Below are 27,876 nucleotides of genomic sequence, written 5' to 3'. Positions count from 1 at the left end.
TTGCCTGTTTCAGGGTGACCGATGACAGTGTGCATCTCTCCACGCTCCTCTTGGCCTCCGTGGTCCTTTCTGGGGCTCCTGAGGCCATGACTTTGAGGTGCTGGTTCCTAAGCATCCACATGTCCACTCTTGTCAGAGGTTCCTACCTTCTCCTCCTGGGGAGCTTCATAGATGTGGAACCTGGTACTGATGCAGACACAGAATGCCACATGGACACAGAGCTTCTTGGGAAGGGAAGTGTACCTTTCATTCCTTCATTATAAATTTATATGAAATTAGTTAATTTCTCTGACAAATTATTCTGTCTGTAAATGGCAACAAGACTCAGAATGACTGACTTTAAGCCATTTTATTAGTGTCCAGTTTACATTTCTCTGAAAATATCTAGTTGTCTAAACTGGGATAGCCTCAATTCATTACTTGTACTATCCCTGTGAACTTGGGTAAATGAATTGAGTTCCTTAAGTCTCTGTTTCATGTTTTGCAAAATGGAAATAATAGTAGTATCTATAGTATAGAGGGCCCTGGGAGATCAGCTGTAACAAAGACACTAGGTTGTAGAAAGTCCGAGGTGCATTTGGGGAATGGCAATGGCAATCATTCTGTTAGGTTGGTGCAAAAGTAATTGCAGTTTTTGCCATTACTAATAGCAAGCTGGAGGGGAGTGTACAGGTGGATGGGGAAAGGCTAGAAGTGTGTAACTCCTGTTTTACAGAGTTTGGACTCACACTGGCCTTCTTTCCAGTTTTATTAACTGGAGTTTGTGTTCTGACTCAGACGTGTACTGAAATCCCTCTGATAAACTATTTTGTCCTATTTAGGATGCGACTGACTTTGAGTGGAGCTTCTGGATGGAATGGGGGAAGCAGTGGCTGGTGTGGCTTCTCGTTGGCCACATGGTAGTGTCTCAAATGGCCACACTGCTGGCAAGAAAGGTATGATTATATGTGTTGTTACCTTTTAAGTGTGTTTTTCCTTTGCTTCTTGTGAAGAAAGAGTCCAAGCTAGGAATCGGAAGACATGGATATTAGCACTGGGAGCCTGGAAAAAATGATAAAGTTGTTAACAATCAATATAACATTTAAGATAAAAGTTCGTAGTTCATATCCTGCACTTGCTTTCTCCAGCTTATTTTCAGGCATTGAATATAAAGGTTGTAGTGTAAAACTAACCATGGAGGGTGGTGGTGGTCTTTAAGATCACTTCTAATCAAATGATCAGAAAGTTGCCTGTGATTGAGAATCTAGATGAGTTCACTTGCAAATTCAGAAGAAAGTTGATGATTTACTTAAGAAGTGGGAATAATTTTAAAGTCAGGTAGTTTATGCTGCTGTCACTGTTTTAGATGGGAAGTCCGGTAGCATTTTGCTCTTGCCTTGGGCTGGCTTAGAGAATGAGAGATTCTTCAAAGTGGTTATTTGAAAACTACTTTTATATGAGGCAGGATCGAGACCCTCTTCACAGGTCTAGCTACCAAGGGACCTGATATACTGCCAGGAGGATCTTTCTGTCACCTGGGGGCCAGGGTATTGCCCAGAGGCCTCTGATAAATACTTCTTGCTTGCTATAGATTCCTGATGGAGGAAAAAGTCTGTGCTTGGAAATTTACCGAATAAAAGCAAGACACAACCAAAACCTGATTTGGAAGTCAACCTAGGAAAAATGTTTTGATTCTCAGAGGTTCCCGCAGGTGATAAAACTGAAGTAGAAGAGAAACAGAAACCTCTGGAGATTGAGACCAGAAAGTGAGATGCAGAAACTGGATGTCCTGTGGTTAGAGATGCGCACCTAACTTGGGCCAGTTTCTGACTCTTTCTTGAAAATTGGTGTTTCCTGGGCTTGCTCCTCACCCTGGAAGATAGGAAATCCCAACAGCATATTAACTTCTTCTTGAATATGATACTGATTTTTTTTTTGTACTCAAGTGGCTGCTGAACTGGCAAAATCCAAAATATTAGATGTTGTCAGATCTGAGTATATTTTAAAATTTCATTTAACTTTGTGAGCAGACCTAATAATAATTTTTTTTGCTCCTAAGCTAGTAATAAATATATCTACCTCAGCCCTCATTAATGGTTTTCTTTTCTCCCACAAATTTCTGTTTAGTTTTTTTCTTCCCAAGAATTCAAAATTTCTGGAAATTTAACATTTTAATTCATAACAAAGTTTTCCCACCCATGTGTAAATGACTTATTACCATAAGTCTCAGTTTTCCCGTATGTAAAATAAATAGCTTCATACCTGTTTTTCTTTACCTCTGTGAGGGGAAGATTATGTACTTTGAGGATTGTACTAAGTTAATTGCGTAGTGGAAGAGTGCTAGACATTGTATTACTCATGTTTGGTCCTTGGTTCGATTAGCTTTCTAACCTGAGCAAAGGTTTTCACTGCATCTTCATTTATGGTCTTAGTGCATTTTTGTTGCTTATAACAGAATACATAAAACTGAGTAATTTTATAAAGAAAATGAACTTATTTAGTAATTTATGAAGAAAAGGAATTTATACAGTTATGGAGGCTGGGAAGTCATAAAACTGAGTAATTTTATAAAGAAAATGAACTTATTTAGTAATTTATGAAGAAAAGGAATTTATACAGTTATGGAGGCTGGGAAGTCCAAATCACCACATCTGGTGAGGGCCTTCTTGCTGACATTGCGGCAATCCTGAGGCAGTGCAGGAGATCACGTGGTGAGCATGATAGCTCAGGTCTCTTTTCCTCTTCTTATAAAGCCACCAGTCCCACTCCCGTGATAACTCATTAATTCATGATATGGTTTGGCTCTGTGTCCCTACCCAAATCTCATGTCGAATTGTAATCCCCATGTCTTGCAGGAGGAGCCTGGTGGGAGGTGACTGAATCACGGGGGCAGACTTCCCCCTTATTGTTCTCCTGATAGAGTTCTTATGAGATCTCGTTGTTTGAAAGTCTAGCACTCCCCACTTTGCTCATTCTCTTTTCTGCTCTGCCATGGTAAGATATGTTTGCTTCCCCTTTGCCTTCTGGCATGATTGTAAGTTTCCTGAGGCCTTCCAGTCATGCTTCCTGTTAAGTCTGTGGAAGTGTGAGTTAATTAAACCTCTTCTTCATAACTTACCTAGTCTCAGGTAGTTCTTTATAGCAGTGTGTAAACAGAGTAATACAACTGATGAATGAATTAATCCATTAATGAGGGCAGAGCTCTCATGATCCAATTGCCTCTTAAAGGCTGCACCTCACAATATTGCCACATTGGGGATTAAATTTCAGCACCAGTTTTGGAGGGGACAAACATTCAAACCATAGCAGTTGTCCTCTGTAAAATAGGATCAATAAGATAGTATTAGTTTTTTTTCTCCCTTTAAAATATGATGAGCTTCATTGGTTAGACATTTCATCCTTAAAAGTAAAGATGAAACATGGAAAAGTGGGACAAAGAGAAAGCATAAAAGAAATGGTTGAAGTAAGTTTAAATATGTCAATCATTACAATCAACATAAGTGGATTCTCAAAAAAGATGAAGATTGTCAGACTAGATGAAAAAAAGAAAGAGAAATAGAGGAAAACAAAAACCAAAACAGAGCTCAGAGAGGCTCTTCTTAGCTAGATATCCTTAAAACAGAAGGACACATAATTTGAAAGTAAAAGGTATGAAAAGATATTCCAGGCAAATATTAAACCCCCTCTCCCTCTGACAAACTACTGGTGCAGTTTTATTAATAGCAGCAAAGAGCATTACTAGTGACAAAGAGGGCTGCTGTTTAATAATAAAGAATTCGTTTCTTATTAGGAAGATATTAAAACTCTAAGTTTATTTGCTTCAAAATATATAAAGCAAAAAGTGATCATAAACATAAAGATAGATAGGTCTATTATTGTAGGGAGAGATTTTTTTTCTTTCAGTAGTTTTCGGGGTACAGGTGGTTTTTGGTTACATGGATAAATTCTTCAGTGGTGATTTATGAAATTTTAGTGTACCTGTCACCCAAGCAATGTATACTGTAGCCAGTATGTAGTCTTTTATTCCTCACCCCCACAACCTTTCCCTCCAAAGCCTCAAAGTCCATTATACCTTCTTATGCCTTTGTGTCTTCATAGCTTACCTCCTACTCATAAGTGAGAACATAGGATATTTGGTTTTCCATTCCTGAGTTACTTCACTTAGAACAATGGCCTCCAGCTCCAACCAAGTTGCTGCAAAAGACATTATTTCATTCCTCTTTATGACTGAGTAGTATTCCATGGTGTATATATACCACATTATCTTTATCCACTCATTGGTTGATGGGCACTTAGATTGGTTCCATATCTTTGCAATTGCAAATTATGCTGCTATAAACATGCAAGTGCATGTGCCTTTTTCATATAATGACTTCTTTTCCTTTGGGTAGATACCCAGTAGTGGGATTGCTGGATCAAATGGTAGTTCTACTTTTAGTTCCTTAAGGAATTCCTATACTGTTTTCTATAGTGGTTGTACTAATTTACACTTCTACCAGTAGTGTGAAAGTGTTCCCTTTTTACCACATTTACACCAACATCTATTGTTTTTTGACTTTTAATTATGGATTAATAATTATGGAAATTAAGTTGAAAAGCAATAAAAACAAGATCTACTTTTGTCAAACTAGAAAGTATACATATACTTATCTCACAATAATTTTCAAGATGAATTAAGGAGTTAAAATGAAAATCAAAAGTATTAAACTTTTAGAAAATATGACATAGAATATTGATGTTGGCACAGACAGAGATTTTTTTATACAAGACACAAAAAGTGCAAATTATAGAGGAAAACACTGATAAATTTAACTACGCTAAAATTAAAAACTTTTTATCTAATGACACAATAGAAAAGTGGAAAGGCAAGTCACTAGTGGAGAAGTAATTTGCAAACTGACAAAGGATTGGCATATGGAATAAAGAAATTTCATAAAAAAGACAAAATCACTCAATAGAAAAATGGTACAAGATATGAAGAGGAATTTGTAGAAGAGGAAACATAAATGATGAATAAACATATGAAAAAATGTTAAATTCATTAGTAATCAAAGAAATGCATCTTAAAACTACAATAAGATAACATTCTATGCTTTCTAGTTTGGCAAAAACAAAACAAAAATCCCCTGATGATATCAGTGTTAGCTGCCTGAACTCATACAGAAAGGGTGTTGAATATATATTTGTATAACTACTTAGTAACACATTATATAGGAAAGCCAAAGAGGGGCCTACCCTACAGCCACCAGTGCAATGTGATTTTTTTTTCCCCCTTTACAGACAGGATCTCATTGTGTTGCCCAGGCTGGAGTGCAGTGGTGTAATCATGGCTCACTGTAACCTCCAACTCCTGGGTTCAAGCAATCCTCCTGCCTCAGCTCCTGAGTAGTTTGGGCTACAGGCTGTGACACCACACCTGGCTAATTTTAAAAACTTTTTGTAGAGACGAGATCTTGCTGTATTGCCCAGACTGGTGTTAAACTCTTGGCCTCAAGTGATCCTCCCATTTCAGCATCCCAAAGTGCTGGGATTACAGGCATGAGCTACTGCACCTGGCCAGATATTTCATATATTTTTAACTGAACACATGGAAGAATGAAATGATGGGCAGAAGGAAAGGTGGGAGTTGCCCTGGGGACACTGTGTTTTTCATCTGTCCTCCCCACGTCTCTGGGCCATACACATCAGGACCCACATGGCCTCCTTTGATGGGTCTCCTTTGCCTCTCACCCTTGTTCTTGTTCCTCCTTGTTTGCTTCCTGTAGATCAGTGTTTCTTAAATTTTTTTCAGTATTGTCCCCAAGGTACCTTTCTAGATAATTTTTTTCCCTGATCATCTCTCCTCCTCTGTGAAATTTTAATACTACAGATATCCTGTTTATATCTCTTCACGTACTGTGCGTATGTCTGTGCTTTATGCATAAGGAGTAAGGTTTTCTTGCCCCCGATAACTGACAAGTAACCTAAAACTTAGATAAAATATAGTACTAATCTTCTACAAATGTTAAATTATTAAAAAAATAATATAGATAGAGTCTTGCTGGTCTCAAACTCCTAGCTTCAAGCGATCCTCCCACCTCTGCTTTACAAAGTGCTGGGATAACAGGTGTGAGCCACCATGCCCAGTCATTACTAATTTTAATTTCCATTCTATCCTTAGGTCTAGCCTACAAAATCTGCCCCACCCCACCTGGTTTAGAGGAGATACAACCCTTGCTGAGAATGCATGATTGAGATTAATAACCTGTTCCTGATTAGATGCCCCTCCCTCTTTCCAAACTTCCTCCACATTCAGCTCCTGTTTTGCACCTGACATTGGCAGAAATCTAGCTATATTAGGATATAGATGTCCCTTCATTTTATTTGCTTGTACCTTTGAGTTCTTGCTTCTCCTCTCGTGGGAGGCAGTATTTGGTGTGGTTGAGAGCACTAGGGTCAATCCCTGCATTGGCCACTCTTAAGCTGTGTAACCTTAAACAAGTTCCTGAATATCTCTAAGGCCGCTTCCACAGTTGTGCAAGCAGGATGGCACTGCTGGCTTCGTGGAGTTGTGGAGAGGGTCTGATAATTAAATGTTTTTCAGAGTTATGCTTGCACATGAGGACAGCCCAATAGATGGTGTCTGCTGCTGTCATCTGCTGGCATTTGCTCCTGGGAGCAGTTTATGGTGTTCAAGAATGGAGGTGACCGTCTTGAGATTCCAAAATCCTCAAGGGCATAGGCCATGTCTAGCATCCGTACCAATGTTCCCATACTGATGGTCTTTTCAAGCTTGTCTTGGGTCCTGGGGGAAAGGATTGAGAAACACAGCCCCTTCCCTTGGGGAGTCACAGTTGAGTGGGAAGTTAGGAAAGCAAATACTGCTCACTCTTCTGTACCTGATGTTGTTGGCTGGGCACGTTACTATGGGAGAAGGTGTAGGTCTCACCTGCCGTTCTGGTCTCAGAGCAGGCCTCCGAGAAGGTGGCTTTTGAGCTGTGGCTTGAAGGAAATGGAGTTTACTTATTTCAGCTTTCTGCATCTTGTTACCAGGCAGGGGTGGACAGGTGGACTAGGCTTCTTCTCTGCAGAGCACATCTTATCCAATATCAGTAGGAGGTATTCCTTTGCATTTTTCTTGGAATGAGGCAGAGTGAGCACTGAATCATCTCCCTCTGTATGTGCCTCTCTCATCCTCTGGGTGACCACGGGTTTGATTTGTGAGACAGCTGGTGGGCCGGGTTCTGCCTGTGGCTGGGGCACAGTGCTTTCTTTGTCTGAGTTTGCTTGGCCCTTACATAAGTATGAACCACAGCGTTGGCCTCATTAGCTCTCTGCTTTCACCACCTGGACTAAGTGTTCCAGATGGCCTTAATTCGGATAGTTGTTTTTGGTACTTACTCAGAGTGGAAGATTTAGGCTGCAGTTGTCCTTTTTTTTTCTCCCCATTCTCTGAGGCATCCTAAACTATAGGCAACACTATGCAGGGACAGGCTTTAGCAATTCTTGCTGTTGTAGCCTTAAGCCCTGAAGGATTCTAGCCTCCTCCTTTATCTACTATCTAATCGCATCTCTTCCTTGGCTCATTCCACCTCCTCCCATGGAGAGGTGACAGGTTATTTTTATTTTCAAAAGCATGATCTATCTTTTTTTTTTTTTTTTTGCCATGGTAAGAAATAAAACTTTCCACTGAGTTCCTTGGCTCAGTTAAACACCCTTTCCCTGGATAAGGCTCTCTCTTTGGGTTTTGGTGAGACTTCATCAGGAGCCAGTGCCCCTGGAGGGAAGGCTGAATCATGGCTTTCAGCTTTGGCTGTGCATTTGTTATGATTGGATTGGATGTCGCGGGTCAGACAGTTGCCTCCTTTCATGAACGCCAACTGTGGCCTCACCACCACCTGAGACATTGTGTTCTCTGCCCTCAGAACCAAAAAATACCCCCCTGTGAACTTTTTGAGAAGACTGGCCTGGTGTAGGGTTGAGGGTGGGTGCTGTTGCTAACCACAGAGCCGGGTTCTCACTGTGCCTCTGACGGGAGAACCCACATCATTAGCAATTGACTGACAGGCTGAGCTCATCAGGCGCAGGATATGGAAAGGGCTGAGAAGCCTGACCCATGGTGCTGAGTGAGATGAGTTAACCAACCTCTGGAAGGCTGCAGGGAGCAGGGTTCTTTTCCAGGACAGTCCCAGATCTATCCACTGAATAGAAATCTCATGTGCTAATGGTTTTCCTGGAATCAGCCCCTTCTACCTCCATCAGTGCATGTCTAAGGAGGGATGAAATTCCTTTTACATGGGCCTGCTGGCCTTTGCTCCCAGGAAATGGGATGCAGTTGTTCAGACTCTGGGATGGGGATGGGTGGGTTGTATTTTTCTGTTTGGGGAGATTATATATACATATGTATGTATATATATAATATATATATATTTCAGTAGCAGCTGCTATTGATTATGTAGTATGTAATAAATTATGTCATACATAAGATTGATTGATTCCCTTTATTACTTTCTGAATAATGCTCCCATTGAGTGGTTTCTTGGCAGATGTGCAAAAAGAATTAATAGGCAGGGATGTCTGATAATGTTGCCAACAGGAATTCTGACCAAGGCTCTACACTTTCACTCCTCCCTACAGAGGTAAACTCTAACGAGGGAACCCACCAGGCACACCCTATTATCACTTGGCACCCTTGGCACAGAATGAGCTGAAGTAGAAACAGATGGTGTGAGAAGGGGCATTGTCTGGCAGTTTTTCCTGACTCCTTATGAAGAAGGTTAAGAGTATGGATTTCAAAAGAAAGGAGGGCAAATCTGTAGTCTTTTCTTAAGGGCACTGATTCCATCCTTGGAGCTCTGCCAGCTCAACTGGTTATTCTCCCGGGAGACTCTGCTGGGGTGATGGATAGAAGCCTCTATAACAGGTATCCACTTTCCTGGATTGGTACCTGTGCCCCATCAGTTGTTAACTATTGGAGATTTCCCCCAACAGAAGTGGAGTTAAGAGATGCTGTGAGTGGCAAACAGGTAATAGGCAGTGAGATGTGAAATGTCTCTCTTCCATTCTACCTACATTAGCAAAACAGCCATTGTTTATAAGGGGTTAAGTAGGACAAGTAGAGACTTTGGAAGACAGTAGGTTTTCATATTATTGGGTTCCAAAGTCCACATTTTAGTGGTATTTTCTTGTTTTTTCTTAGTCATGATCTCAAGGTTAAATCCCAAGACTTGGGAAAGCATATCCATCTACCCAGCTATCCATCCATGCAACTATTCTCTCCATCCTTCCATCCAATAGTTATGAAACACTTGATATATGCTAGGCACTGTGCTAGATTCTGGGCTTACATTACTGTAATCTAAACAAGGCAGGAGTTTAGCCTATTAAGGAGACTATCAAGTAGAGTCAGACCCCATTTTGAGAGTGGTTCAGTGTAGACTCAGGGAGCAGAGGGGAAGGATGCCTGCTTAAGTCAGCCAGGGTTAGTAAGATCTATGTCTCATCAAAAAGGCCATAGCGTTCAGTCTGGCTTTGTCTCCACTGCTGTAAAAATAGAGTATACTTTCTTATTTTTCATCAGCCTTTTAAACACTTCCCCTCTTCCCTGGCTTTCTGTTTCATCTCCTATTAGAAATGGAAGAACCTGGAATAAAGACCATTAAGGGAGGGTTAGAGTAGTTCCGGTGGGGCTGTCATCCTGTGCTCCAGCAAGCTCATCTCAAGCTTCAGGTCACTCATGCTTTGATACCTTTTCAAAGAGCATGATAAATTCAAATTAAAACCACAATGAGATGTCATTACACACTTACCAGAATGGCTTAGATAGAACATAGTAACAGCACCAAATGCTGGCAAGGATGTGAATAAACTGGATCACACATGCATTGCTGGCAGGAAAGTATAATGCTACAGCCATGCTGGAAAACTGTTTTATAGTTTATTACAGAACTAAATATGCAACTACCTTGCACCCCAGCAAGTGTGATCTTGGGCATTTATCCCAGAGAAATGAAAACTTATTTTTACACAAAAATCTATGCATGTATGTTTGCATAAGTTTTATTTGTAATAGCCCCAAATTGCAAACAGCCTAGATAGCCTCCAGTAGGTAAATGGCTAACAAGCTGTGGTATGTCCACATCATGGAACACTACTCAGCAATGAAAAGGAGCAAACCATTGATACAGCAACTTGGATGAATCTGCAGGAAATTACGCTGAGTGAAAAAAGCCAATCTTTGAAATGGAGAAGAGGTTACTGGTTGTCAGGATTAGGGATAGGGGTGATCAGAGGAGTGGGAAGGAGGTAAATGAGGTATAAAATGGCAACACAAGGAATCCTTGTGGTGATGGAGCTGTTCTGCATTTTTACCATGGTAGATACCAAACCTATACGTGTGATAAAATTGTATAGAACTAAACACACACATAAATTAATACAAGTGAAACTAGAGAAATCTGAATAAGTTTGGTGCATTGCAGCAACATCAATATCCTGGTTATGATATTTGTAGTTTTAAAAAATGTGCCATAGGAAGAAACTGGGTAAAGTATACAAGGGATGTCTCTTGTATGTATATGTGAATACAGCTATCTCAAAAATCTGAGAAAGAACATTACATAAAAGTTGTATGCAATTGGAATCTGTAAATCAGAAACATCACAATCCAACATTGAGGCCATGTTTTACTTACACACTTTATGTGATCAGTGTGATTCTTTGTGTCTTCTTTCAAGTAACAAGTAATTTCCCAATCATCTTCATAATTTGAACCTTGTAATTTAAATGAATTGGGCTATTTTGGTGTTTAGGTGGGTTTTTAAACTTGAGTTTGACGTACAGTACGTGTGTGACCAAATCTTGTATGTCTGCTCTTATTACCCTGAGAACTTGGAGAAAAAAATCTGAAAGCCTTTCTAGTGATGAGTCAGAAGTGTTGTTTTGGAACAAAATGCAACACATTTTTTTTTTTAATTTTTGAAAAGTTAAAAAAATTCTGGCCTGGTTGATGTCAGAAGCTTAATACTGATAGTTAAGCATTTTTACTTAAGAGAGAAAAAAGGTTGATAAATACATAAGCACATTTGGAGTAGAGATGGATGGGACAGGGCTATCCTTAGGCCTTTGCTTATGAAACTGGCCTTTGAAATGCTTAGAAAAAGCTCTTCTGCTGCCCAAAGAAGCAGGCCGTCCATGCTGCTGCTCACCCTGCTGGGCCATGTCACCCTTTTATCCTAGAACCCTCTTCATAGTGCTTGAGATCTAGGTATGTGCATGGGAGGGATCGTGGTTGGGCAGCTGTGCCCTAAGGGCTGCCTCTATAATGGGGACTGCCCTGCCATGATGCCAGTTGGATTGCAAGACATGGGAGGCTGATTCTGCTCTAGCAGGATTTTATTTACTTGTTGGTTTGTTACTTATTTTGAGATGGAGTTTTACTCTTGTCTCTCAGGCTGGAGCGCAATGGTGCGATCTTGGCTCACTGTAACCTCTGCCTCCCAGGTTCAAGCGATTCTCCTCTTGCAGGATTTTAATGGTGTTTGGGGGATAGGATTCATTCCAATAGCATTTTTATAGACAAAGTATGAAAATCAACATTTTAGTGGGATTCTAATCTATACAACAGTTTCGCATAGGTGATTCTTTTTGCGTTATTCACGTCTTTTCATTGCCTGTGCATCATGAATGTATATAGTAGAGTTGCTTCTACTTGGGGAGAATCAATGGGTAATATTAAGATGGGTAGAGAACATGAGGCTCATGTGAGAGCGTGTCCTGTGATGTCTTAGAACAGTATTAAGTGTCGTCTGCCTGTACTGTTTGGCAGTAGGGAAAGAGTGGGGGATGAATATGGGACAAATTTGTCTGCCCCAAGGTGGCTTTGGAGACCACTGTTAAATTCATCATAGTCTCTCAAGTAAATGGGGTTTACACAGCACTATCAAGTATTTCCTGAAGCTTCTTTCAGCATTTTCCAAGTTGAAGCAGCTTCAGTCTGTGGTAAGTTCCCAAACGAATCCCAGCAAACAGGCTTTTTCCAAAGGGATCAAATAGCACTTAATAAAAACATAACTGTGTCTATGTATGTAGCCACACATGCACAAAAAAGAATTCCATTGGTAAATGCTGTAGGTCATGTTGGAAAAGAACCCCCTTTTTTTCATTTGTTAAAACTACCTCTTAAAATAGTCTTTGGCGATGTATTCCTTATAATTGGACTCTGCCCAGAGGTGAGGGTTTGAAGCAAATTTATGTGGCTGTTTTCTGTGGGTAGTAGGATGGAAAAATAGTAAAAATGAACTTCACATTTCTCTGGTTTTCTTGGAACTTAAAAATGGCTGATCTAGTCTCATATTTAAAATGTTCTCTTGAGCTAGAGTATAGGTTTGGGAAAGAATGGTAGGTAGGCAATATTTTGAAAGAGTTAGCATCAAAGCAAAGCACGGGATTTGCAATTTACACTCCACACCTGTCTTGCCCTGAAAAAAGTCTTTGTTTCCACGAGACGACCTAAGTTCAGGCACTTCTCACTTTTCAATTCGATGGTTCCTGGGATCCACATTTTAAAATGCATGCCCGTGAGACATCACATTTCCCTATGGGAATAACAACTGTATTTGTAGAGTCCTTCCTGTGTATCCACCCCATGAAGGAGATACTGTTATTATTCCAGTTTTGTTTTGTTTTTGAGATGGAGTCTTGCTCTGTTGCCCAGGCTGGAGTGCAATGGTGTGATCTCGGCTCACAGCAACCTCTGCCTCCCGAGTTCCAGGGATTCTCCTGCCTCAGCCTCCCGGGTAGTTGGGATTACAGTCACCTACCATACTTGGCTGATTTTTGTATTTTTAGTAGAGATGGGGTTTTGCCATGTTGGTCAGGCTGGTCTTGAACTCCTGACCTCAGGTGATGCACCTGCCTCGGCCTCCCAAAGTGCTGGGATATCCCAGTTTTATATATGAAGAAATGAATCCACAGAGATGGAGTCATTTGCCTCAGGTCACACAGGTAGTTATGAGACACAGGCATTTGAATTTAGGCAGTTAGACTTCAAAGCTTGAATCATTAAACCACAATGATACCTTGCGTCTCAAAGTTAAAACATTGTGGTTTTTAAGGATTTCCCCATCAGGTCTGACCAAGGTTATATCATAAAGCAAAGACATGTTAATTCATCTATTCATTCAATGTGATAACTATAAATTAGTTGATGATTAGATAAAAATCTGTGATTCTCCTAAAATGGGAATAAATGTATCAAACAGGTAGACTATGCAAAGTCTTCAATAGCTCATAAAGCAGGTAAGATTCAATTTTTCTATGACATAAATTTGACTAATCAATATGCAAAAAATCAAAAATGTAAAAAAAACCTACATATTTAAAATCTCTGGCTTAGACTTTGAAAAGTCTTTTGTGGTTTGGATGGCCCAGTTTTCTTAATAGGTCTTCCTAGAAATGTGTACTAATACTTTCTCTCACCTTCACTTCTGAAGGATGGTGTATGTAGGATGTGGTCCAGTTGGCATTTTTCCAGCTGTCTTCTGGCTTCCATGTGTCTGTTGAAAAGTCAATCCAGTATCTTATTGTTGTGTGACCCAGGGGTCTGGGTGGCTTTAGTTGAAGGCAGGAGAGTGGTTGCTTCTGGGTGGAGCTGATGGGACTCTGGGGGTTAATGTGGAAAGTCCCTCTGAATCTTGTTTGTCTGTGTTGTACCAAAATTCCCAGGGCGGTGATAAGAGTTTCTTTATTGGGTAATTAAACGTGATCCTCTTACATGTAGAACCTTCAATATCACTTCCATGAGCTCACTTCTCTTTATTTTCCTCCCTCCCCTCTTCCTCCCTGTCTCTCTCTGGATGGGCCCCACCATTTGCAGCACAGACCCTGGATTCTCATGCTCTATGGGATGTGGGCCTGCTGGTGTGTGCTGGGGACCCGTGGTGTGGCCATGGTTTTGCTCCATACCACCATCTCTTTCTGCGTGGCCCAGTTCCGGTCTCAGCTCCTGACGTGGCTCTGTTCTCTCCTCCTCCTCTCCACACTGAGGCTGCAGGGTGTGGAGGAAGTTAAGGTAAGTGTTTTCCTGTTACCATTGGGAATCCAGAGAAGGCCCCTTTGGCTTTGCCTTGATCCCAGTAGACACCTTGGTTTTCAGACAAGAGATGATTGTAGAACCGTGATGGGGCTCCCCATAGTGGCCGTACAGGGTTGCTACAAGTGAACCCTACTGGTGCATTCTGCAATCCTATCATTCCTGGCTGTGTTTTAGCCCTGTGAGATTGCCCAGGGCTGGCCCTGTACCATCTCTCCCAGTTTAGGTGGGCATGTGCGGTGCCAGATGTCACAGGGCCAGAGGGTCAGGAACAAAGAGAGAAGACACAAACAGATGATTTACTAAAAAACATCTGGAGAGTGCCCTACAATTTATAGGGAACGCACACATCACTCAACTCATCTGATGGCCACAATGGCCCTGTGGTGGTAAGTCAGGTCTTTTTCTTCTTCCTAGTTGATGGAACAGATTTATTTATTCATTTATAGAGACGGAGTCTTGCTCTGTCACCCAGGGCTGAAGTGCAGTGGTGCGATCTTGGTTCACTGCAACCTCCGCCTCCTGGGTTCAAGCGATTCTCGTGCCTCAGTCAACCGAGTAGGTGGGATTATAGGTACCTGCCACCATACCCAGTTAATTTTTGTATTTTTAGTAGAGATGGGGTTTCACCATGTTGGCCGGGCTGGCCTCAAACTCCTGGCTTCCTGTGATCTGCCCACCTTGGCCTCCCCAAAGTGCTGGGATAACAGGTATAAGCCATTGTGCCCGGCCAGGAACAGATTTATTATCTACTCATGTGACCCAGTGGAAGCTCTTTCAATTTAGGTAGTGAAAACAAAGTGTTTAGCCCCGAAGGGCACAGACCAAGCTTTCATTTCTGTAAACCCAGAGGCATTTTGACAGACTCAACCACCTATCCGTTGTTGGTGCTAATAGAGGAGGACACTGGGCTCAAATCACACTTCTTTAGGGCTTTTGTTTGCATTAGTAAAATCTTATTTTATAGGCACTTACCTTTTAGCTTTATTTTTTTTCTCAGTCACGATAACAGTGCATTTTTACTTTATGAGTGCACATCAGACTTGACCCAGAGAATTGGTGGATGACAGAGAGACTGCCTTCTGAGTTGAGTTTGCTGTGCCTTGCTGAGGCGATTGCACCTATCAGCAAATTCTTCTTGTACTGCATTTTCTGATTTCTGTTGTGTGTTCTCTGATCATCTCCTGGGCAGTGGCTAGCATCCCCTGGACAGCTCTGGACTATCTGTTTCTGTCTTTGGTAACTGGAGTGACCTAGCCCTGCTTATGCAATTGAAGCTTAGGTCCCTCAGGCTATCTCAGGCCCCCTCAGGCTGTGTGAGGTTCCTTCTCTCACTTGTCTGTTGAATACACCCTTTACATGTTCAAGTTGGAGCTGCCAAGGTCTGTGGCTGCAGGGGAGTAAAGGCAGAGTCTGTGTGGAACTCTCAACCATCCAGAAGTGGGAGCTTTCTTTTAAGGAGAAATGCAGGGCAAGAAGAACACAAGTCCAAGACCCCAGCTCCAGGGTCTGATTCTGGGCACTCAGCTTCAGAGCCCTTCACTTTTGGGATCAGTTGACTCTGAGAACAGCCAGCCTGAGAGATGCGCAGCTTGGAAAACATCGGGGGTCATATGCCCAGGGCAGGACCATTGATGTTTCCCACCTTCATCGACCTTCTCCTTCCTAGCCCGGTTCCCAAACACTGCCCAACTGGCAGGAGCTGTTTTTTTGAGTCAGGCCAATCTGCTTACCTTTCCCTTTACACATTTACATATGTTTATGCTGTCTCTTGGAACCAACCTTCTCATCCTCCCTGTCCACCGGATTCTCTTTCAAAGTACGGCTTAGACCTCAGTCTCTAAAGGTAAGAAATGAAAGAGGGCCACAGAAAAACAGATCAGTTAGTGTCCCATACTGCTCTGAGAGCTGCTGGCTCTTACAAACTGGGAAACAATAAAACAGTAGCATGTAAGTGACCAGGTGTCACCTAGAGCTTTGGGGACACTGCACACACCTATCCCTTCCTCTAACCCCCTAGGATCTCCATAGGCACATTCAAAATCTTGGGCAGTGTTGGGTATTCTTTCTTCAATCACTGTGGGACTGGAACTCCTGTGGTATCTTTTTTTATTCATTCATTCAGTCACTCATTCATTGATCCAGGTGACAGCACTTAGCATTCATGTGCCCTGCATCAACACAGTGATGAGAAGGAACATGATGGGAAATGTGAGATGGATGACCTGGTTCCTAGTCTCTTCTATTCCCCGTCTCTTCCTGCTCTGAAGCTGGAGCAGTCATTTAACCTCTGAGCCTCAATCTCATCATTTGGAAAACAGAAGTAATAAATCCTCTTCCTTCCTCATGGGATTGTTCTGAGAGTCAAACAGGATAATCTATGTTAAGTGATTTTGTGAAAATTGTAGCATTTTGAAAGTTCAAGTATTTTTTGCTGTTTTTAGTCTACCTTAATTTTTCTCACTCTCATTAATGATGTGGGGCTAGTATTTTAAGCACGTATGTCAAAATCTGGACTTATGAGAGTATATCAGATAATCACTCCATTTTAATGAAGATACTTCCCAGAATGATTAGGCAACCATTTAAGCAAGTGTGCTTAAAAACAGATTTACAGTAAAAATAAAAACAAGCTCATACCTAACCTTTTGGGGACCTGGCAAGTGTACAAACAGAATCTAATTCCATTTATCATTTATTTGGGGACAATTAGCATCAGTTATGGATGTTGGAGGTGAATAAATATTCGTTCTGCAAATTTTACAGTGATTTGAAAAACACTGAGGAAGGAGATCATGTGATTAGAAACTAGCTGGGTTTCCATGCTTTTGCACATGTGGTTCTCCTGATACGATTATCCTCTTTCCCCTTGGTGGCTGCTAAAGTCTTGTACAAGAAGTAGGAACTCTGTTCAGTCGTTGGTTTTTCTGTGTACAGCTTTAAGAGACCCTGATGGATCAAATTAATTACTTTCTCCTTTGACCCAAGTTCTATTTCTCGTATGTATTTCCATAAATAGTTTTTCTCACTAAAGGTATTTTTGGAAAACATGGAAAATGTAGAAAAATATAGAAATTAGAAAATACTTCATAATTTTACTCCCTGATATTAACATTTTATTGTATTTCCTTCTCATTTTTTGTTCCATGCATATTTTTGCACAGGTTATTTCTTGTTTCATGCTCTATTGGAATTGCATTTTTACACATCTACATCCTGTATGAGAATTTAACATATTGAGGGGAGGGACTTTTTTTTTTTTTTTTAAATATTTGTCTGTAAAGCTTATTTGACAAATGCTACTCAACTAAATGTAGAGCCAAACTGATAACAAAAGAGCAAAATGAAAAATACATTGAAGACAGAAATCCCATGGGACATTTTAAGCCCCTCTTTGTTATCTGAATTGTTGAAGAAGCTGTCAAAGTATCCACTGGATGTAGCTAATCTGCACCTTATGCCCTGGATGTATCTGATACATGCCTAACTGGGAAAACCTTCGTTATGTTGTGTCAGACCTAATGCTAAGTTAACATTAGAGATGTCCTTTTTCCTACTGCTCATTAACTGCTTGCTTTGATTACCAATGAGATTTACCTGGTGTTCATTGGTTCTCGACTGCCTTTTATGGCACAGCTGCTCTGCCTGAACAAGAAATCGTCTTCCCAGAGCCCCCTGGGATTCTCAGATGGTGGTGGCCCTGCTGGCCAGTACCTGCAGTGGGACTGGACGATGTCCCTGCTGGCCGCTCAAAGGTTGTTCTCTCCTTTTGATTTTGTAGAGAAGGTGGTACAAGACAGAAAACGAGTACTACCTGCTGCAGTTCACGCTGACGGTTCGCTGCCTCTACTACACCAGCTTCAGCCTGGAGCTCTGCTGGCAGCAGCTGCCTGCTGCATCAACCTCCTACTCCTTTCCCTGGATGCTGGCCTATGTCTTTTATTATCCAGTCTTACACAATGGTCCCATCCTCAGCTTCTCGGAGTTCATCAAACAGGTAGAGCCCGCTGGGGATGGGATTGGGATTCTATAGCTTAAGCCTTTGTCGCTGTTGCTCTGGTCTTCTCTGACTCTTGAGTCATTTTGTTCAGAGGTGCCCACAGATTTACTATTAGTAATACATACTATTAGTTCTCATGAGGTTTTTTGTAATAGATGAAATACATATGAGAAATGAGCCTTTAAAATAAAGTTTGACCCATCAGATATGTCAGCTCTAGGGGGTCCCACCTTGATTTTCAGTGAACTCTGGCAACCAGGATTAATGAGTGAGGCATCACAAGGAGTTTGGGAGTTGGTATCCACTGTGGCAAAGTCCCAAGGAAAGAAAAAAATTTGATTATGATGCTATTACTTGAAGGAATAGAAAAGGAAACTGTCTGAGCTGTTGCTTGGCAAATAGTATGTTTCCTTTTATATTCACAAGCTGCTTAAGAAATAGTCCTGCCATAGCCTGGGAGCTGTTCAGGGTGACCTAGATGTGAAAACAGCGTGGAGTTGAAGTAAGTTCGAAGGCAGTGGTGTGTGTTCACGTCTGGATCCCCCTTTGTGCCCAGGCCCCCGCCTGCCTTCCTCGGACGGCATCCTTGTCTGAAATGCCATGGTAAGCTACCTTTGTTGTTCCCCCCTACATCACTTTTCCCCCTTGTTTAGAACTTTCTTTTTTTTCTGCCTCCTCAACTTACCTCTAGTTTCATGGAACATAATTGCTATGTTAATTCACCTAAGGAATTAGTAATTGACAATGCCCAAAACTGTGTTCTCAAGGGATATTCTATCCCTCACCAACAAAACAATCCTCATAGAGGAGAGAATAACATGTACATGCATACACAGACATGCACGCACACGCAGAACACATACCCACGCATACGCACACACCTGGAAGGGCAGGGCAAGCAGCAGTGTTGCACATTTCTGGGCAGCAACATGAAAGTTGCTCCCTGAAAAAGGAGGGTTCTTAGAAATCTTATTTTGTCCTCAAAGTTCCACTGAATTATGCATTGTATTCAAGAATATATTTTTGCATTATAACAATAACATAATGTTCTAAAATTTCCAGTGAAAGTATGTAACTTTTTATATCTCTAGAAATCTGTAAGTGAAATTGATATTCTAGACAGATATGTTTAGTCTATGGTTTCTCATACCTTGGTTTGAGATCGTTCTTTTGTCATGAAGGAATTTAAAATCTGCATTTGAAATTGTGTTTAAAATTATTGTGTAAAAGAGATGGTTTAATGATGGCAGCTGATCTAACTCAATGATTTGCAAAGTGTGGTTCCTGGACCAGCAGCGTCAGTATCGCCAGATAGCTTGTTAGAAATACAAATTCTCAGGTCCTCTCCAACCTCCTGAATCAGAACCTCTAGGGATAAAGCCCAGGAAGGTGGTTTAACAGGCCCTCCAGGAGGAGGGTGGGAGTAAAGGTAGGGTGGGCACAGCATAGGGTGGGTTCCTCTCTTTTACAATCTCCTTACCTTTGTGAACTTTTGAATTATTCTCAGTTTGCCAGCCAATAACTTTTGGACCAAACATCCACACACAGACACCCCTCTCCTGAGGATGGCTGGTAATTTTCAGAGAAACATAAACTAAATCCATTAGAAGGAAACAGATTATTTTCCTAACTTCCTCCTGTATATAAGCTTTGCCCTGTATGCTCTGTACTTTGTTATTATGCAAAATAATTGTTTCTGTTATTTCTCATCTCCTTTTTCTTCTTTTTTTTTTTGAGACAGAGTCTTACTCTGTCACCCAGGCTGGAGTGCAGTGGTGTAATCTCAGCTTACTGCAACCTCCACCTCCTGGGTTCAAGTGATTCCCGTGTCTGAGCCTCCTGAGTAGCTGGATTACAGGCATGCACCAGCAAGTCCAGCTAATTTTTTGTATTTTTAGTAGAGACCGGGTTTTGCTATGTTTCCCAGGCTTGTCTCTAACTCCTGAGGTCAGGCAATCTGCCCTCAGCCTCCCAAAGTGCTAGGATTACAGGCTTGAGCCTGGCCTCCCTTTTCAAATTGTGCCTTTTAGGGTCTAGTAAGAATATTAGAGGCCTCTAGCAGGGTCCTGTGTCACACAGAGGCAAGCTTTAAGATTATCTTCCACCTAAATCCTTAGCCAAGGGTTCTCATTCTCTTGAGTCTCATTCTGGGGAAGTGCAGGGGCAGGTTGCTTCCTATAGGGGCCAGGTATAGACACTCTGGGTTTTATCCATGTCTTTTCCTTCCCTCTCTCTCTCTTCTTTTTTAACCCCTTCTAAAACAATAGCAATTGCTGACAGCAGGGAACTCGAAAGGGCAAATTAAAACCTCTGTGTTTGGGGGAGTATTCATAGAATAGTCATTCTAGAAAAGGATAAATGTTCAGTAAGATATAGGGCAAATTTAAAAAGCCAGGAGGTTTCTGCACTTGCTGAAGGTGGCTGTGGGAAACTTCCCTTCTGTGGGGAAGGGGGCTTTAAAGGGGGAGGGGGTTAAACCAAAAAGCTTATCTTGCGGTGAAAGGGTTCTTTCAGAGAAGCCAAAAAGGAAAAGGCTGGGAGGTGGGGAAAGAAAGCTAGTTGGAAGAACTAGTAAGTAAGATTTGCTCTGAATGAATGCTTGAATGAATGCATGCATGAAATGCCTTCAGCTATAAGGATTGGAAGTATTGAAATGCATGGTTCTTAGACTGGCAGGTCAATGCATAAAAATAACGTAGAGCAGGAGAATGACGCTGCACCACCAGGGGGCAGCAGTGCCCCATTGTGGAAAGCAACCCCAGCGGGAAATCTTCACCCAGTATCTGCAAACTCCAAAAGATCAAATGACAATGTTAGTTTTAGGCATACCCCTGGAGAATGTGTCTTCCACCCAATTTACATACACAAAATGAGGGAGGTATAGAAGAGTTGTCTTCTGCAATGTAAAGCATGTGAAATTTGCATAATTAGTCACGAACAGGTAAAAATTTGCCTCTGTGCCTTAACTTGAAGGCTATTTCTGGTGGCATTTAGAGTTTTAGGAACATGGGCCTGATTTGTTTTTCTCTCACGTTTCTGTGGAACTCGGATACCAAGTCAGCGGTGAGACAGGGATCCTGGGGGACTTAGGGAAGGGAAGGACATGGTGTTTACTTGCTTAGCCTGGAGCCTGGGGCCACTACGTCTTGAAGAGGTTGACTGGTGTGGTGTGGGCACTGGGGAGAAGAGCAGCCTTAGGGTGGTGGGCCAGGGACTCTTCCTTGCTGGGCACTGTGCTCTCCCACCTTAGAGAAGCCAGTGGTCAAATAGGGAATTTGGCATGGAGGTTGAGAGCAAAGGTCCTGGAGCCCACCCTCCAGGGTTTGAATCCCTGCTGTGCTTCGGCTTGAGTGTGCTTGTTGAGTTACTTACCTTTACTTATGCCTCAGTCTTCTTATCAGTGAAATGGGAAGAATAATAGTGCCTCCCTCAGGATTGCTGTGAGGATTAAATGATTGTGTATAGGTAATGTGGTTTGACAGGTTAATACTATAAAGTGTTAATTCTTACTCTTATTATTACTATTATTTGAGACAGAGTCTGGCTCAGTTGCCCAAGCTGGAGTGCAGTGGCACAACTTTAGCTCATCGCAACCTCCATCTCCTGGTATCAAGTGATTCTTGTGCCTCAGCCTCCCAAGTAGCTGGAATTATAGGCGTGCACCACCACACCCGGCTAATTTTTGTATTTTTAGTAGAGACGGGGTTTCACCATGTTGGCCAGGCTGGTCTTGAACTCCCGACCTCAGGTGATCCACCCGCCTCGGCCTCCTAAAGTGCTGGGGTTACAGGTGTGAGCCACCATGCTCGGCCTCTTACTTTTATTATTGTGATGATTGGCCAGAAAGCAAGTGTAATTCTAGGGTAGTTTAGGTCAGAAGTGAGACCCTGGGTATCCAGTCTGGTGGGCAGGCACAGCAGCAGGGGACTCTGGGCCATGGCCATGCTTGGGCTCAGAAGAGGCCAGTGTGCTGGTTCCATCTATTTGAAGAGAGACCCAGGCAGTTGCTGCAGGAAAGGGATGGGGGCAGTCCAAGAGTTGCTGGGACTGGCAAGAGCTGTGCAAGGCAGTCAATGTCCCAGAAGCTTTGTTTAGTACTTGGCATGGGCTCTGGTTCTAGAGAGCACCTGGAATCATGCTAATTGTAATAAAATATACTAGGTGATCATTTAGTCTGAGCCAGGCTTTATACGTTCTAACTTAAAATGTTTGAGATGGTCTCACTCTGACACCCAGGTTGGAGTGCAATGGTGCAATCATAGCTCACTGTAGCTTTGGCCTCCCGAGTTCAAGTGATCCTCCCACCTCAGCCTCCTGAGTAGCTAGGACTATAGGTATGCATCACCACACCTGGCTAATTTTTTAAAAATACTTTTCTAGAGATGAGGTCTTGCTATGTTGCCCAGGCTGGTCTCAAACTCCTGGCCTCAAGTGATCCTCTTGCTTCGGCCTCCCAAAGTGCTGGGATTACAGGCACATACCGTTGTGCCTGGCCATTCTAGCTTGTTTAATCCTCACAACCTATGAGAGAGATACTGTCATGACCACTTTACAGACAGGGAAACAGAGGCAAAGAGAGGCTATTACAATGTAGATAGAGTGAAGGGAATCAAGACATGAGCCTTGTTGCGCTGACTTGGTGTGTGAGAGGAGTTAGCGGGGAATGGAGTGTGGCCTAGTGGACATGAAGGTCTGGAGACTCAAGCAGGCTGAACCAAGTACCAGCCTTGGTGGCAGCAACACCTGCAGGCCCCACTTGCTGTTCTGGGAGAGCTCACTGGATGTCGCTGGCCTTGGTCTGGATGGCTAGGGGGTGGGAGTAATGTGGGTCTGATTAGGGAATGATTTGTTAGGAGTAGGGGTATGGTCTGTGACCAGTATAAAGGAATACAACAACTGCCACAAGGCTTCCTAGACCCAAGCAGAGAGAAGCTAATAAGTTAGTGGCCCAGGTGGCCCAGTTGAATATCTGCCTCTGGGGAGGGCTTTTGTTTGGTGCTCACAAACATATGTATTATTCGTGTGTGAAGAAAAAGAACCTTTCATCTTTGAGAACTGTCATCTTTAATCATCAGAATATATTTGGAAGAAAGAGAAAGGCATAGCTATTGCTTTTTATGCAATTTGCATGAAATTAGGTTTTAAAGTATAATGCATTTTGAAATGCACTTTGCAGATGAGTTAATGTGTATTTTTTAGTGATGCCTGAACTTCACAATTTCCATGGTGGCAGTTTCCAGTGGTCTAAAGGTTTGGCAGTCCCCTAGGTTTGAAATGTCTTAAATGAAATACTTTGCATGCAGGCAAGAGAGCCGCCCTGCACATTAGATGAGCTATATATGGTCTGTCTGTTCTTCCTGCTGGGTCGACAAGGGACAAATCAGAATTTGGATTTTTTTTTTTGAGACAGAGTCTCGCTCTGTCACCCAGGATGGAGTGCAGTGCTGCGATCTCGGCTCACTGCAACCTCCGCCTCCTGGGTTCACGTCATTCTCCTGCCTCAGCCTCCCGAATAGCTGGGACTACAGGTGCCCACCACCACACCCAGCTAATTTTTTTGTATTTTTTAGTAGAGACGAGGTTTCACCGTGTTAGCCAGAATGGTCTCGATCTCCGGACCTTGTGATCCACCCGCCTTGGCCTCCCAAAGTGCTGGGATTGCAGGCGTGAGCCACCATGCCCGGCCGGATTTTTTAAACAAAAGACAGTCAACTAGATTGCAGATGTAAATGGACTGTAATAATGATATGACTCTAAAGAAAGATGAAAAACCTTTTGTTTTTTTTTTTTTAAATAAAAGCAAATAGAATGAAAGTTGGATTGTTTTTCTTTTGCCGTGTTGTTTATTTGTAAATTTTTTTTTTTTTTTAAGATGGAGTCTCACTCTTCACCCAGGCTAGAGTGCAGTGGCTCGATCTTGGCTCACTGCAACCTCCACCTCCCAGGTTCAAGCGATTCTCCTGCCTCAGCCTCCCGAGTAGCTGGGATTACAGGCACCTGCCACCACGCCCAGCTAATTTTGTATTTTTAGTAGAGACAGGGTTTGACCCTGTTGGCCAGGCTGGTCTTGAACTCCTGACCTCAAGTGATCCGCCCGCCTTGGCCTCCCTAAGTGCTGGGATTACAGGCATGAGCCACCATGCCTGGCTTATTTGTGCAATTAATAAACATTTCTGTTGCTTGGAGCAGGGAGGCAGTTAGCACCAGAAAAGGATTGTTGCAGAGAAAAGTCTAGCCCTTTTGGTCCTGTAGTGACATGTAGTTATGCCTTATTAAATCTGGTAGGGAAGTTTTAGCTTGTGAAAAGTAGGTAAGTCATTATTAAGAAGCCAATGCATGACAAAATGTACCTCATGATTTTTCTTAATTACAGATATTTGTGTCATTTTAGAATGCACATGTTTGAGGAGGGAAAGGAGGCCTTTGAATTCACCTGGAAACATGATTGCCTGGAGCTGAGAGGTGATTGGGTGTCAGTGATATTTTCTTGATTATCTTGGGGGCTGTTGGTTCTGGCCTCCTCCTGGCTCCCTTCCAGTCCAGCTGCTACCTCTCCACTCCCTGGGATGGGGCTCCATACCAAATGCTGCTTGGAGGCCCGAGGTACAGTCCTGACCTTCAGGGAACCTGAACTTCCGGTAGGTTATGCTGAAGAGCCTGTAGACCATATGCACAGTTGGCTTATTTAGAAACTGTAGACATTTGTCTGTGTGAAGATTATCTGCTGTCAACACTGCTTTTGAAGCCATTATCACATTCAGCTAGAAGACTTGCTTCTCTCCAAGAGTTTGAGCAGGTTGGGCACAGTGATTTACACCTGTAATCCCAGTGCTTTGGGAGGCTGAGGTAGGAGGATCACTTGAGGCCAGGAGTTCGAGACCAGCCTGGGCAACATGGTGAAACTCAGCTCTACAAAAAATAAAAAAAATCAGCCAGGCGTGGTGGTACATGCCTGTAGTCCCAGCTACGGGGGAGGCTGAGGCAGGAGGGATCGCTTGAGCCAAGGCTACCATGAGGTAGGGTCACATCATTGCATTCTAGCCTGGGCAATAGAGTGACACCCTGTGTCATAAAGAAAAGAGTCTGGGTGCCAGGAAAGACCTGTCCATTGGTCTAGAGTGATTTTGCTGCCTCTACATGTCTTACATGCCTCTACATGCCTCTACATGTCTTAACCTTGGTGTGAACTCCTCTAGCCTCTACAGACTAATGGATAGTATGTATCTTAGTCCATTCAGACTGCTATAACAAAATACCATAAACTGGATGGCTTCTGAGCATCAGAAATTTATTTCTCACAGTCTAGAGGCTGGGAAGTCCAAGATCAAGACACTGCCAGATTTGATGTCTTGTAAGGGCCTGCTTCCTGGTTCACAGGATGGTACCTGTCACTGTGTGCTTTTGTGGTGGAAGGGGTCTAACTCTTTGGTGTCTCTTTTATAAGGGTGCTATTCCCAACCATGAAGAATGCCCTCATGACCTAATTACTTCCTAAAGGCACCATCTCCTAGTACCATTACCTTGGGGGTTAGGATTTCAACATAGGAATTTTTGGAGGGATGTAAACATTCAATTAATAATATTTTGCCCCTGCACCCTGAAAATTAATGGCCTCCTTACATGCAAAATACACTCATTCCATCCTAATAGCCCCAATAGTATTAACTTGTTCCAGCACCAACTCAAGTGTCTGAAATCCAAAGTCTCATTTAAATATCATCTAAGTCAGATGTGTGTGATACTCAAGGTATGATTCATCCTTATGCAAATTCCCCTTCAGCTGTGAGCCTGTGAAATCAAGCTCTGTACACCCAAATCCAATGGTGAGATGGGCATAGGATGGACACTCCAATTCCAAAAGGTAGAAATTGGAAAGAAGAAAGGAGTAAAAGCTCCTGAGGAAGTCCAAAACTTTAAGGCTCAGGAATCATCATTTTTGGCTCATTACTCTGCCCTCCAGGCCCACTAGGGTGGAGGTTTCACCTCTCAGACACACTGGGGTGCCTCTGGACACATGGTGGTGGGGAGCGGGTTGCGCCTCCTGCGGATCACCCAGGTCAGAATCTTGAGCTGGTGGCTCTACTGGTCTGGGGTCATGAGAGCAGTGCCACCCTCATGGCTCTGCTGGGCCCTGCCTCTGTGCAGTTCTTTGTATGGGCCCCATGGCTCTCTAGGCATTGTTAGAAATCTAGGTGGAGGCAGCCACACCCCCTCACAGCTTTTCTGGTTGCAGTGCCAACTACACTGCACTGGGGCCCACAGGAGCCACCCTTGGGGCAGCCAAGGAGTGTGGTGATGGGGAGTGGGGAGCAGAGCCCACAATGTGAGGCAGGACTGGGCAGTGACAGCCCCTCCTTTGCATCTGCAATTGCTTTGTCCCCCAGGCCTTTGCACTCTGGCCTGTGATGATGGTGGCAGCAGAGAGGGTCAAAATATTCACAATATTATAATGTTACATTACTTTTTCTCTGACTGAAAATAACCAATTTTAATTGTAAAACATAACTAAAATCTCACCATCCAAAGATTACCACTGTTGACATTTGGTGTATATCTTTCCAGCCTTTCATTATTTTATGCACATTGAACAAAAATAGTTTTCATGACTGAATTCTCTTTGTGATCACTCTTCCATTGTCTTGGACAGGAGGTCCTGGCTTCTGTTTAAACAGCTGACTAACCTTATCAGGTGGTTGTCTGGCCACATTCTTGATGTTCTCTCCTGAACAGGCTTTCTCATTCTTGATAGTATGGAAAGGCTGAGAGTTTTCCAAATCTTTAAGTTCTGCTTCCCTTTTGATTAACAATTTTGTCTTTAAATCACTTTTCTCCTCTGCTGTTTTACTATAAACAGTCAAGAGGAGCCAAGTTGCACCTTCAACACTTTGCTTAGAAATGGCTTTAGCTAAATACCCAATTTCATTACTCACAAATTCTGCCTTCCACAAAACACTAGGATACGAACACAATTCAGCCAAGTTCTTTGCTAGTTCATAACAGGATTGCTTTTCATTCAGTTTTCAATATCATGTTTCTCTTGTCTAAGAAATCATCAGATTGGCCTTTACCATGCATATTTCCACCAACATTCTGTTCACTACTGCTCAGCTATTCTTTAAGAATATTGAGGCTTTCTCTGCAGCTCTTCTCCTTTCCTTCTGAGCCCTCGCCAAAATTTCCCTTAAAGATCCACTTACAGCAATGTATACTTCTTAAAGCATGCACCTCCAAACTCTTCCAGCTTCTATCCATTACCCCTTCCACACTACTTGCATATTTTTGGGTATTTTGTTACAGCAGCACTCCCACTCTTGGTACTGATTTTCTGCCGTAGTCCATTTGAGCTGCTGTAACAAAATACTATAAACTGGTTGGCTTATAAGCCACATAAATGTATTGCTCACAGTTCTGGAGTCTGGGAATTCCATGATCAGTGAGTTGGCAGATTCAGTGTCTGGTGAGGGCCCACTTCCTTGTTCATAGATTGGCACCTTCTCACTGTCTTCACATGGTAGAAGGAACTAGCTAACTCTCTGAGGTTTCCTTGATGACAGCACTAATCCTAATCATGAAGGGTCTGCTCTCATGACCTAATCACTTCTCAAAGGCCCCACCTCCTAGTACCGTCTCCTTGGGGGTTAGGATTTCAACATATGAATTTTAGTGGGCACAAACATGCAGACCATAGCAGTGTGTTTGTAATCATGTCTTCTTTTGCTAGTGGTTATTAGGTCAAAATGAACTTGCTTTGGAGAGCTGGAAAAGGGTTGAAAATGAACCGAGAAGAACTCAGTACATAGCTACAAAAAAAATCTAAGAGTGAAGG

General features: G+C 42.5%; 1 protein-coding gene across 3 annotated transcripts in view; it reads left to right on the top strand.

Annotated features, from left to right (window-relative positions):
* Positions 1 to 27,876, top strand: part of HHAT (hedgehog acyltransferase) — a 346,077-nt gene that overhangs the window by 58,176 nt on the left and 260,025 nt on the right. For all 3 annotated transcript variants that reach the window (XM_031004964.3, XM_055378934.2, XM_063708819.1), the window contains 3 exons: positions 822 to 935; positions 13,835 to 14,029; positions 17,832 to 18,047. In XM_031004964.3, the coding sequence (XP_030860824.2) occupies positions 822 to 935; positions 13,835 to 14,029; positions 17,832 to 18,047 (525 nt within the window). The remainder of the gene's footprint in view (positions 1 to 821; positions 936 to 13,834; positions 14,030 to 17,831; positions 18,048 to 27,876) is intronic.

Source organism: Gorilla gorilla, chromosome 1 (assembly GCF_029281585.2).
Source record: "Gorilla gorilla gorilla isolate KB3781 chromosome 1, NHGRI_mGorGor1-v2.1_pri, whole genome shotgun sequence".
In the NCBI taxonomy this organism is placed as follows: domain Eukaryota; kingdom Metazoa; phylum Chordata; class Mammalia; order Primates; family Hominidae; genus Gorilla; species Gorilla gorilla.
This window is presented reverse-complemented; position numbering and strand designations above follow the sequence as displayed.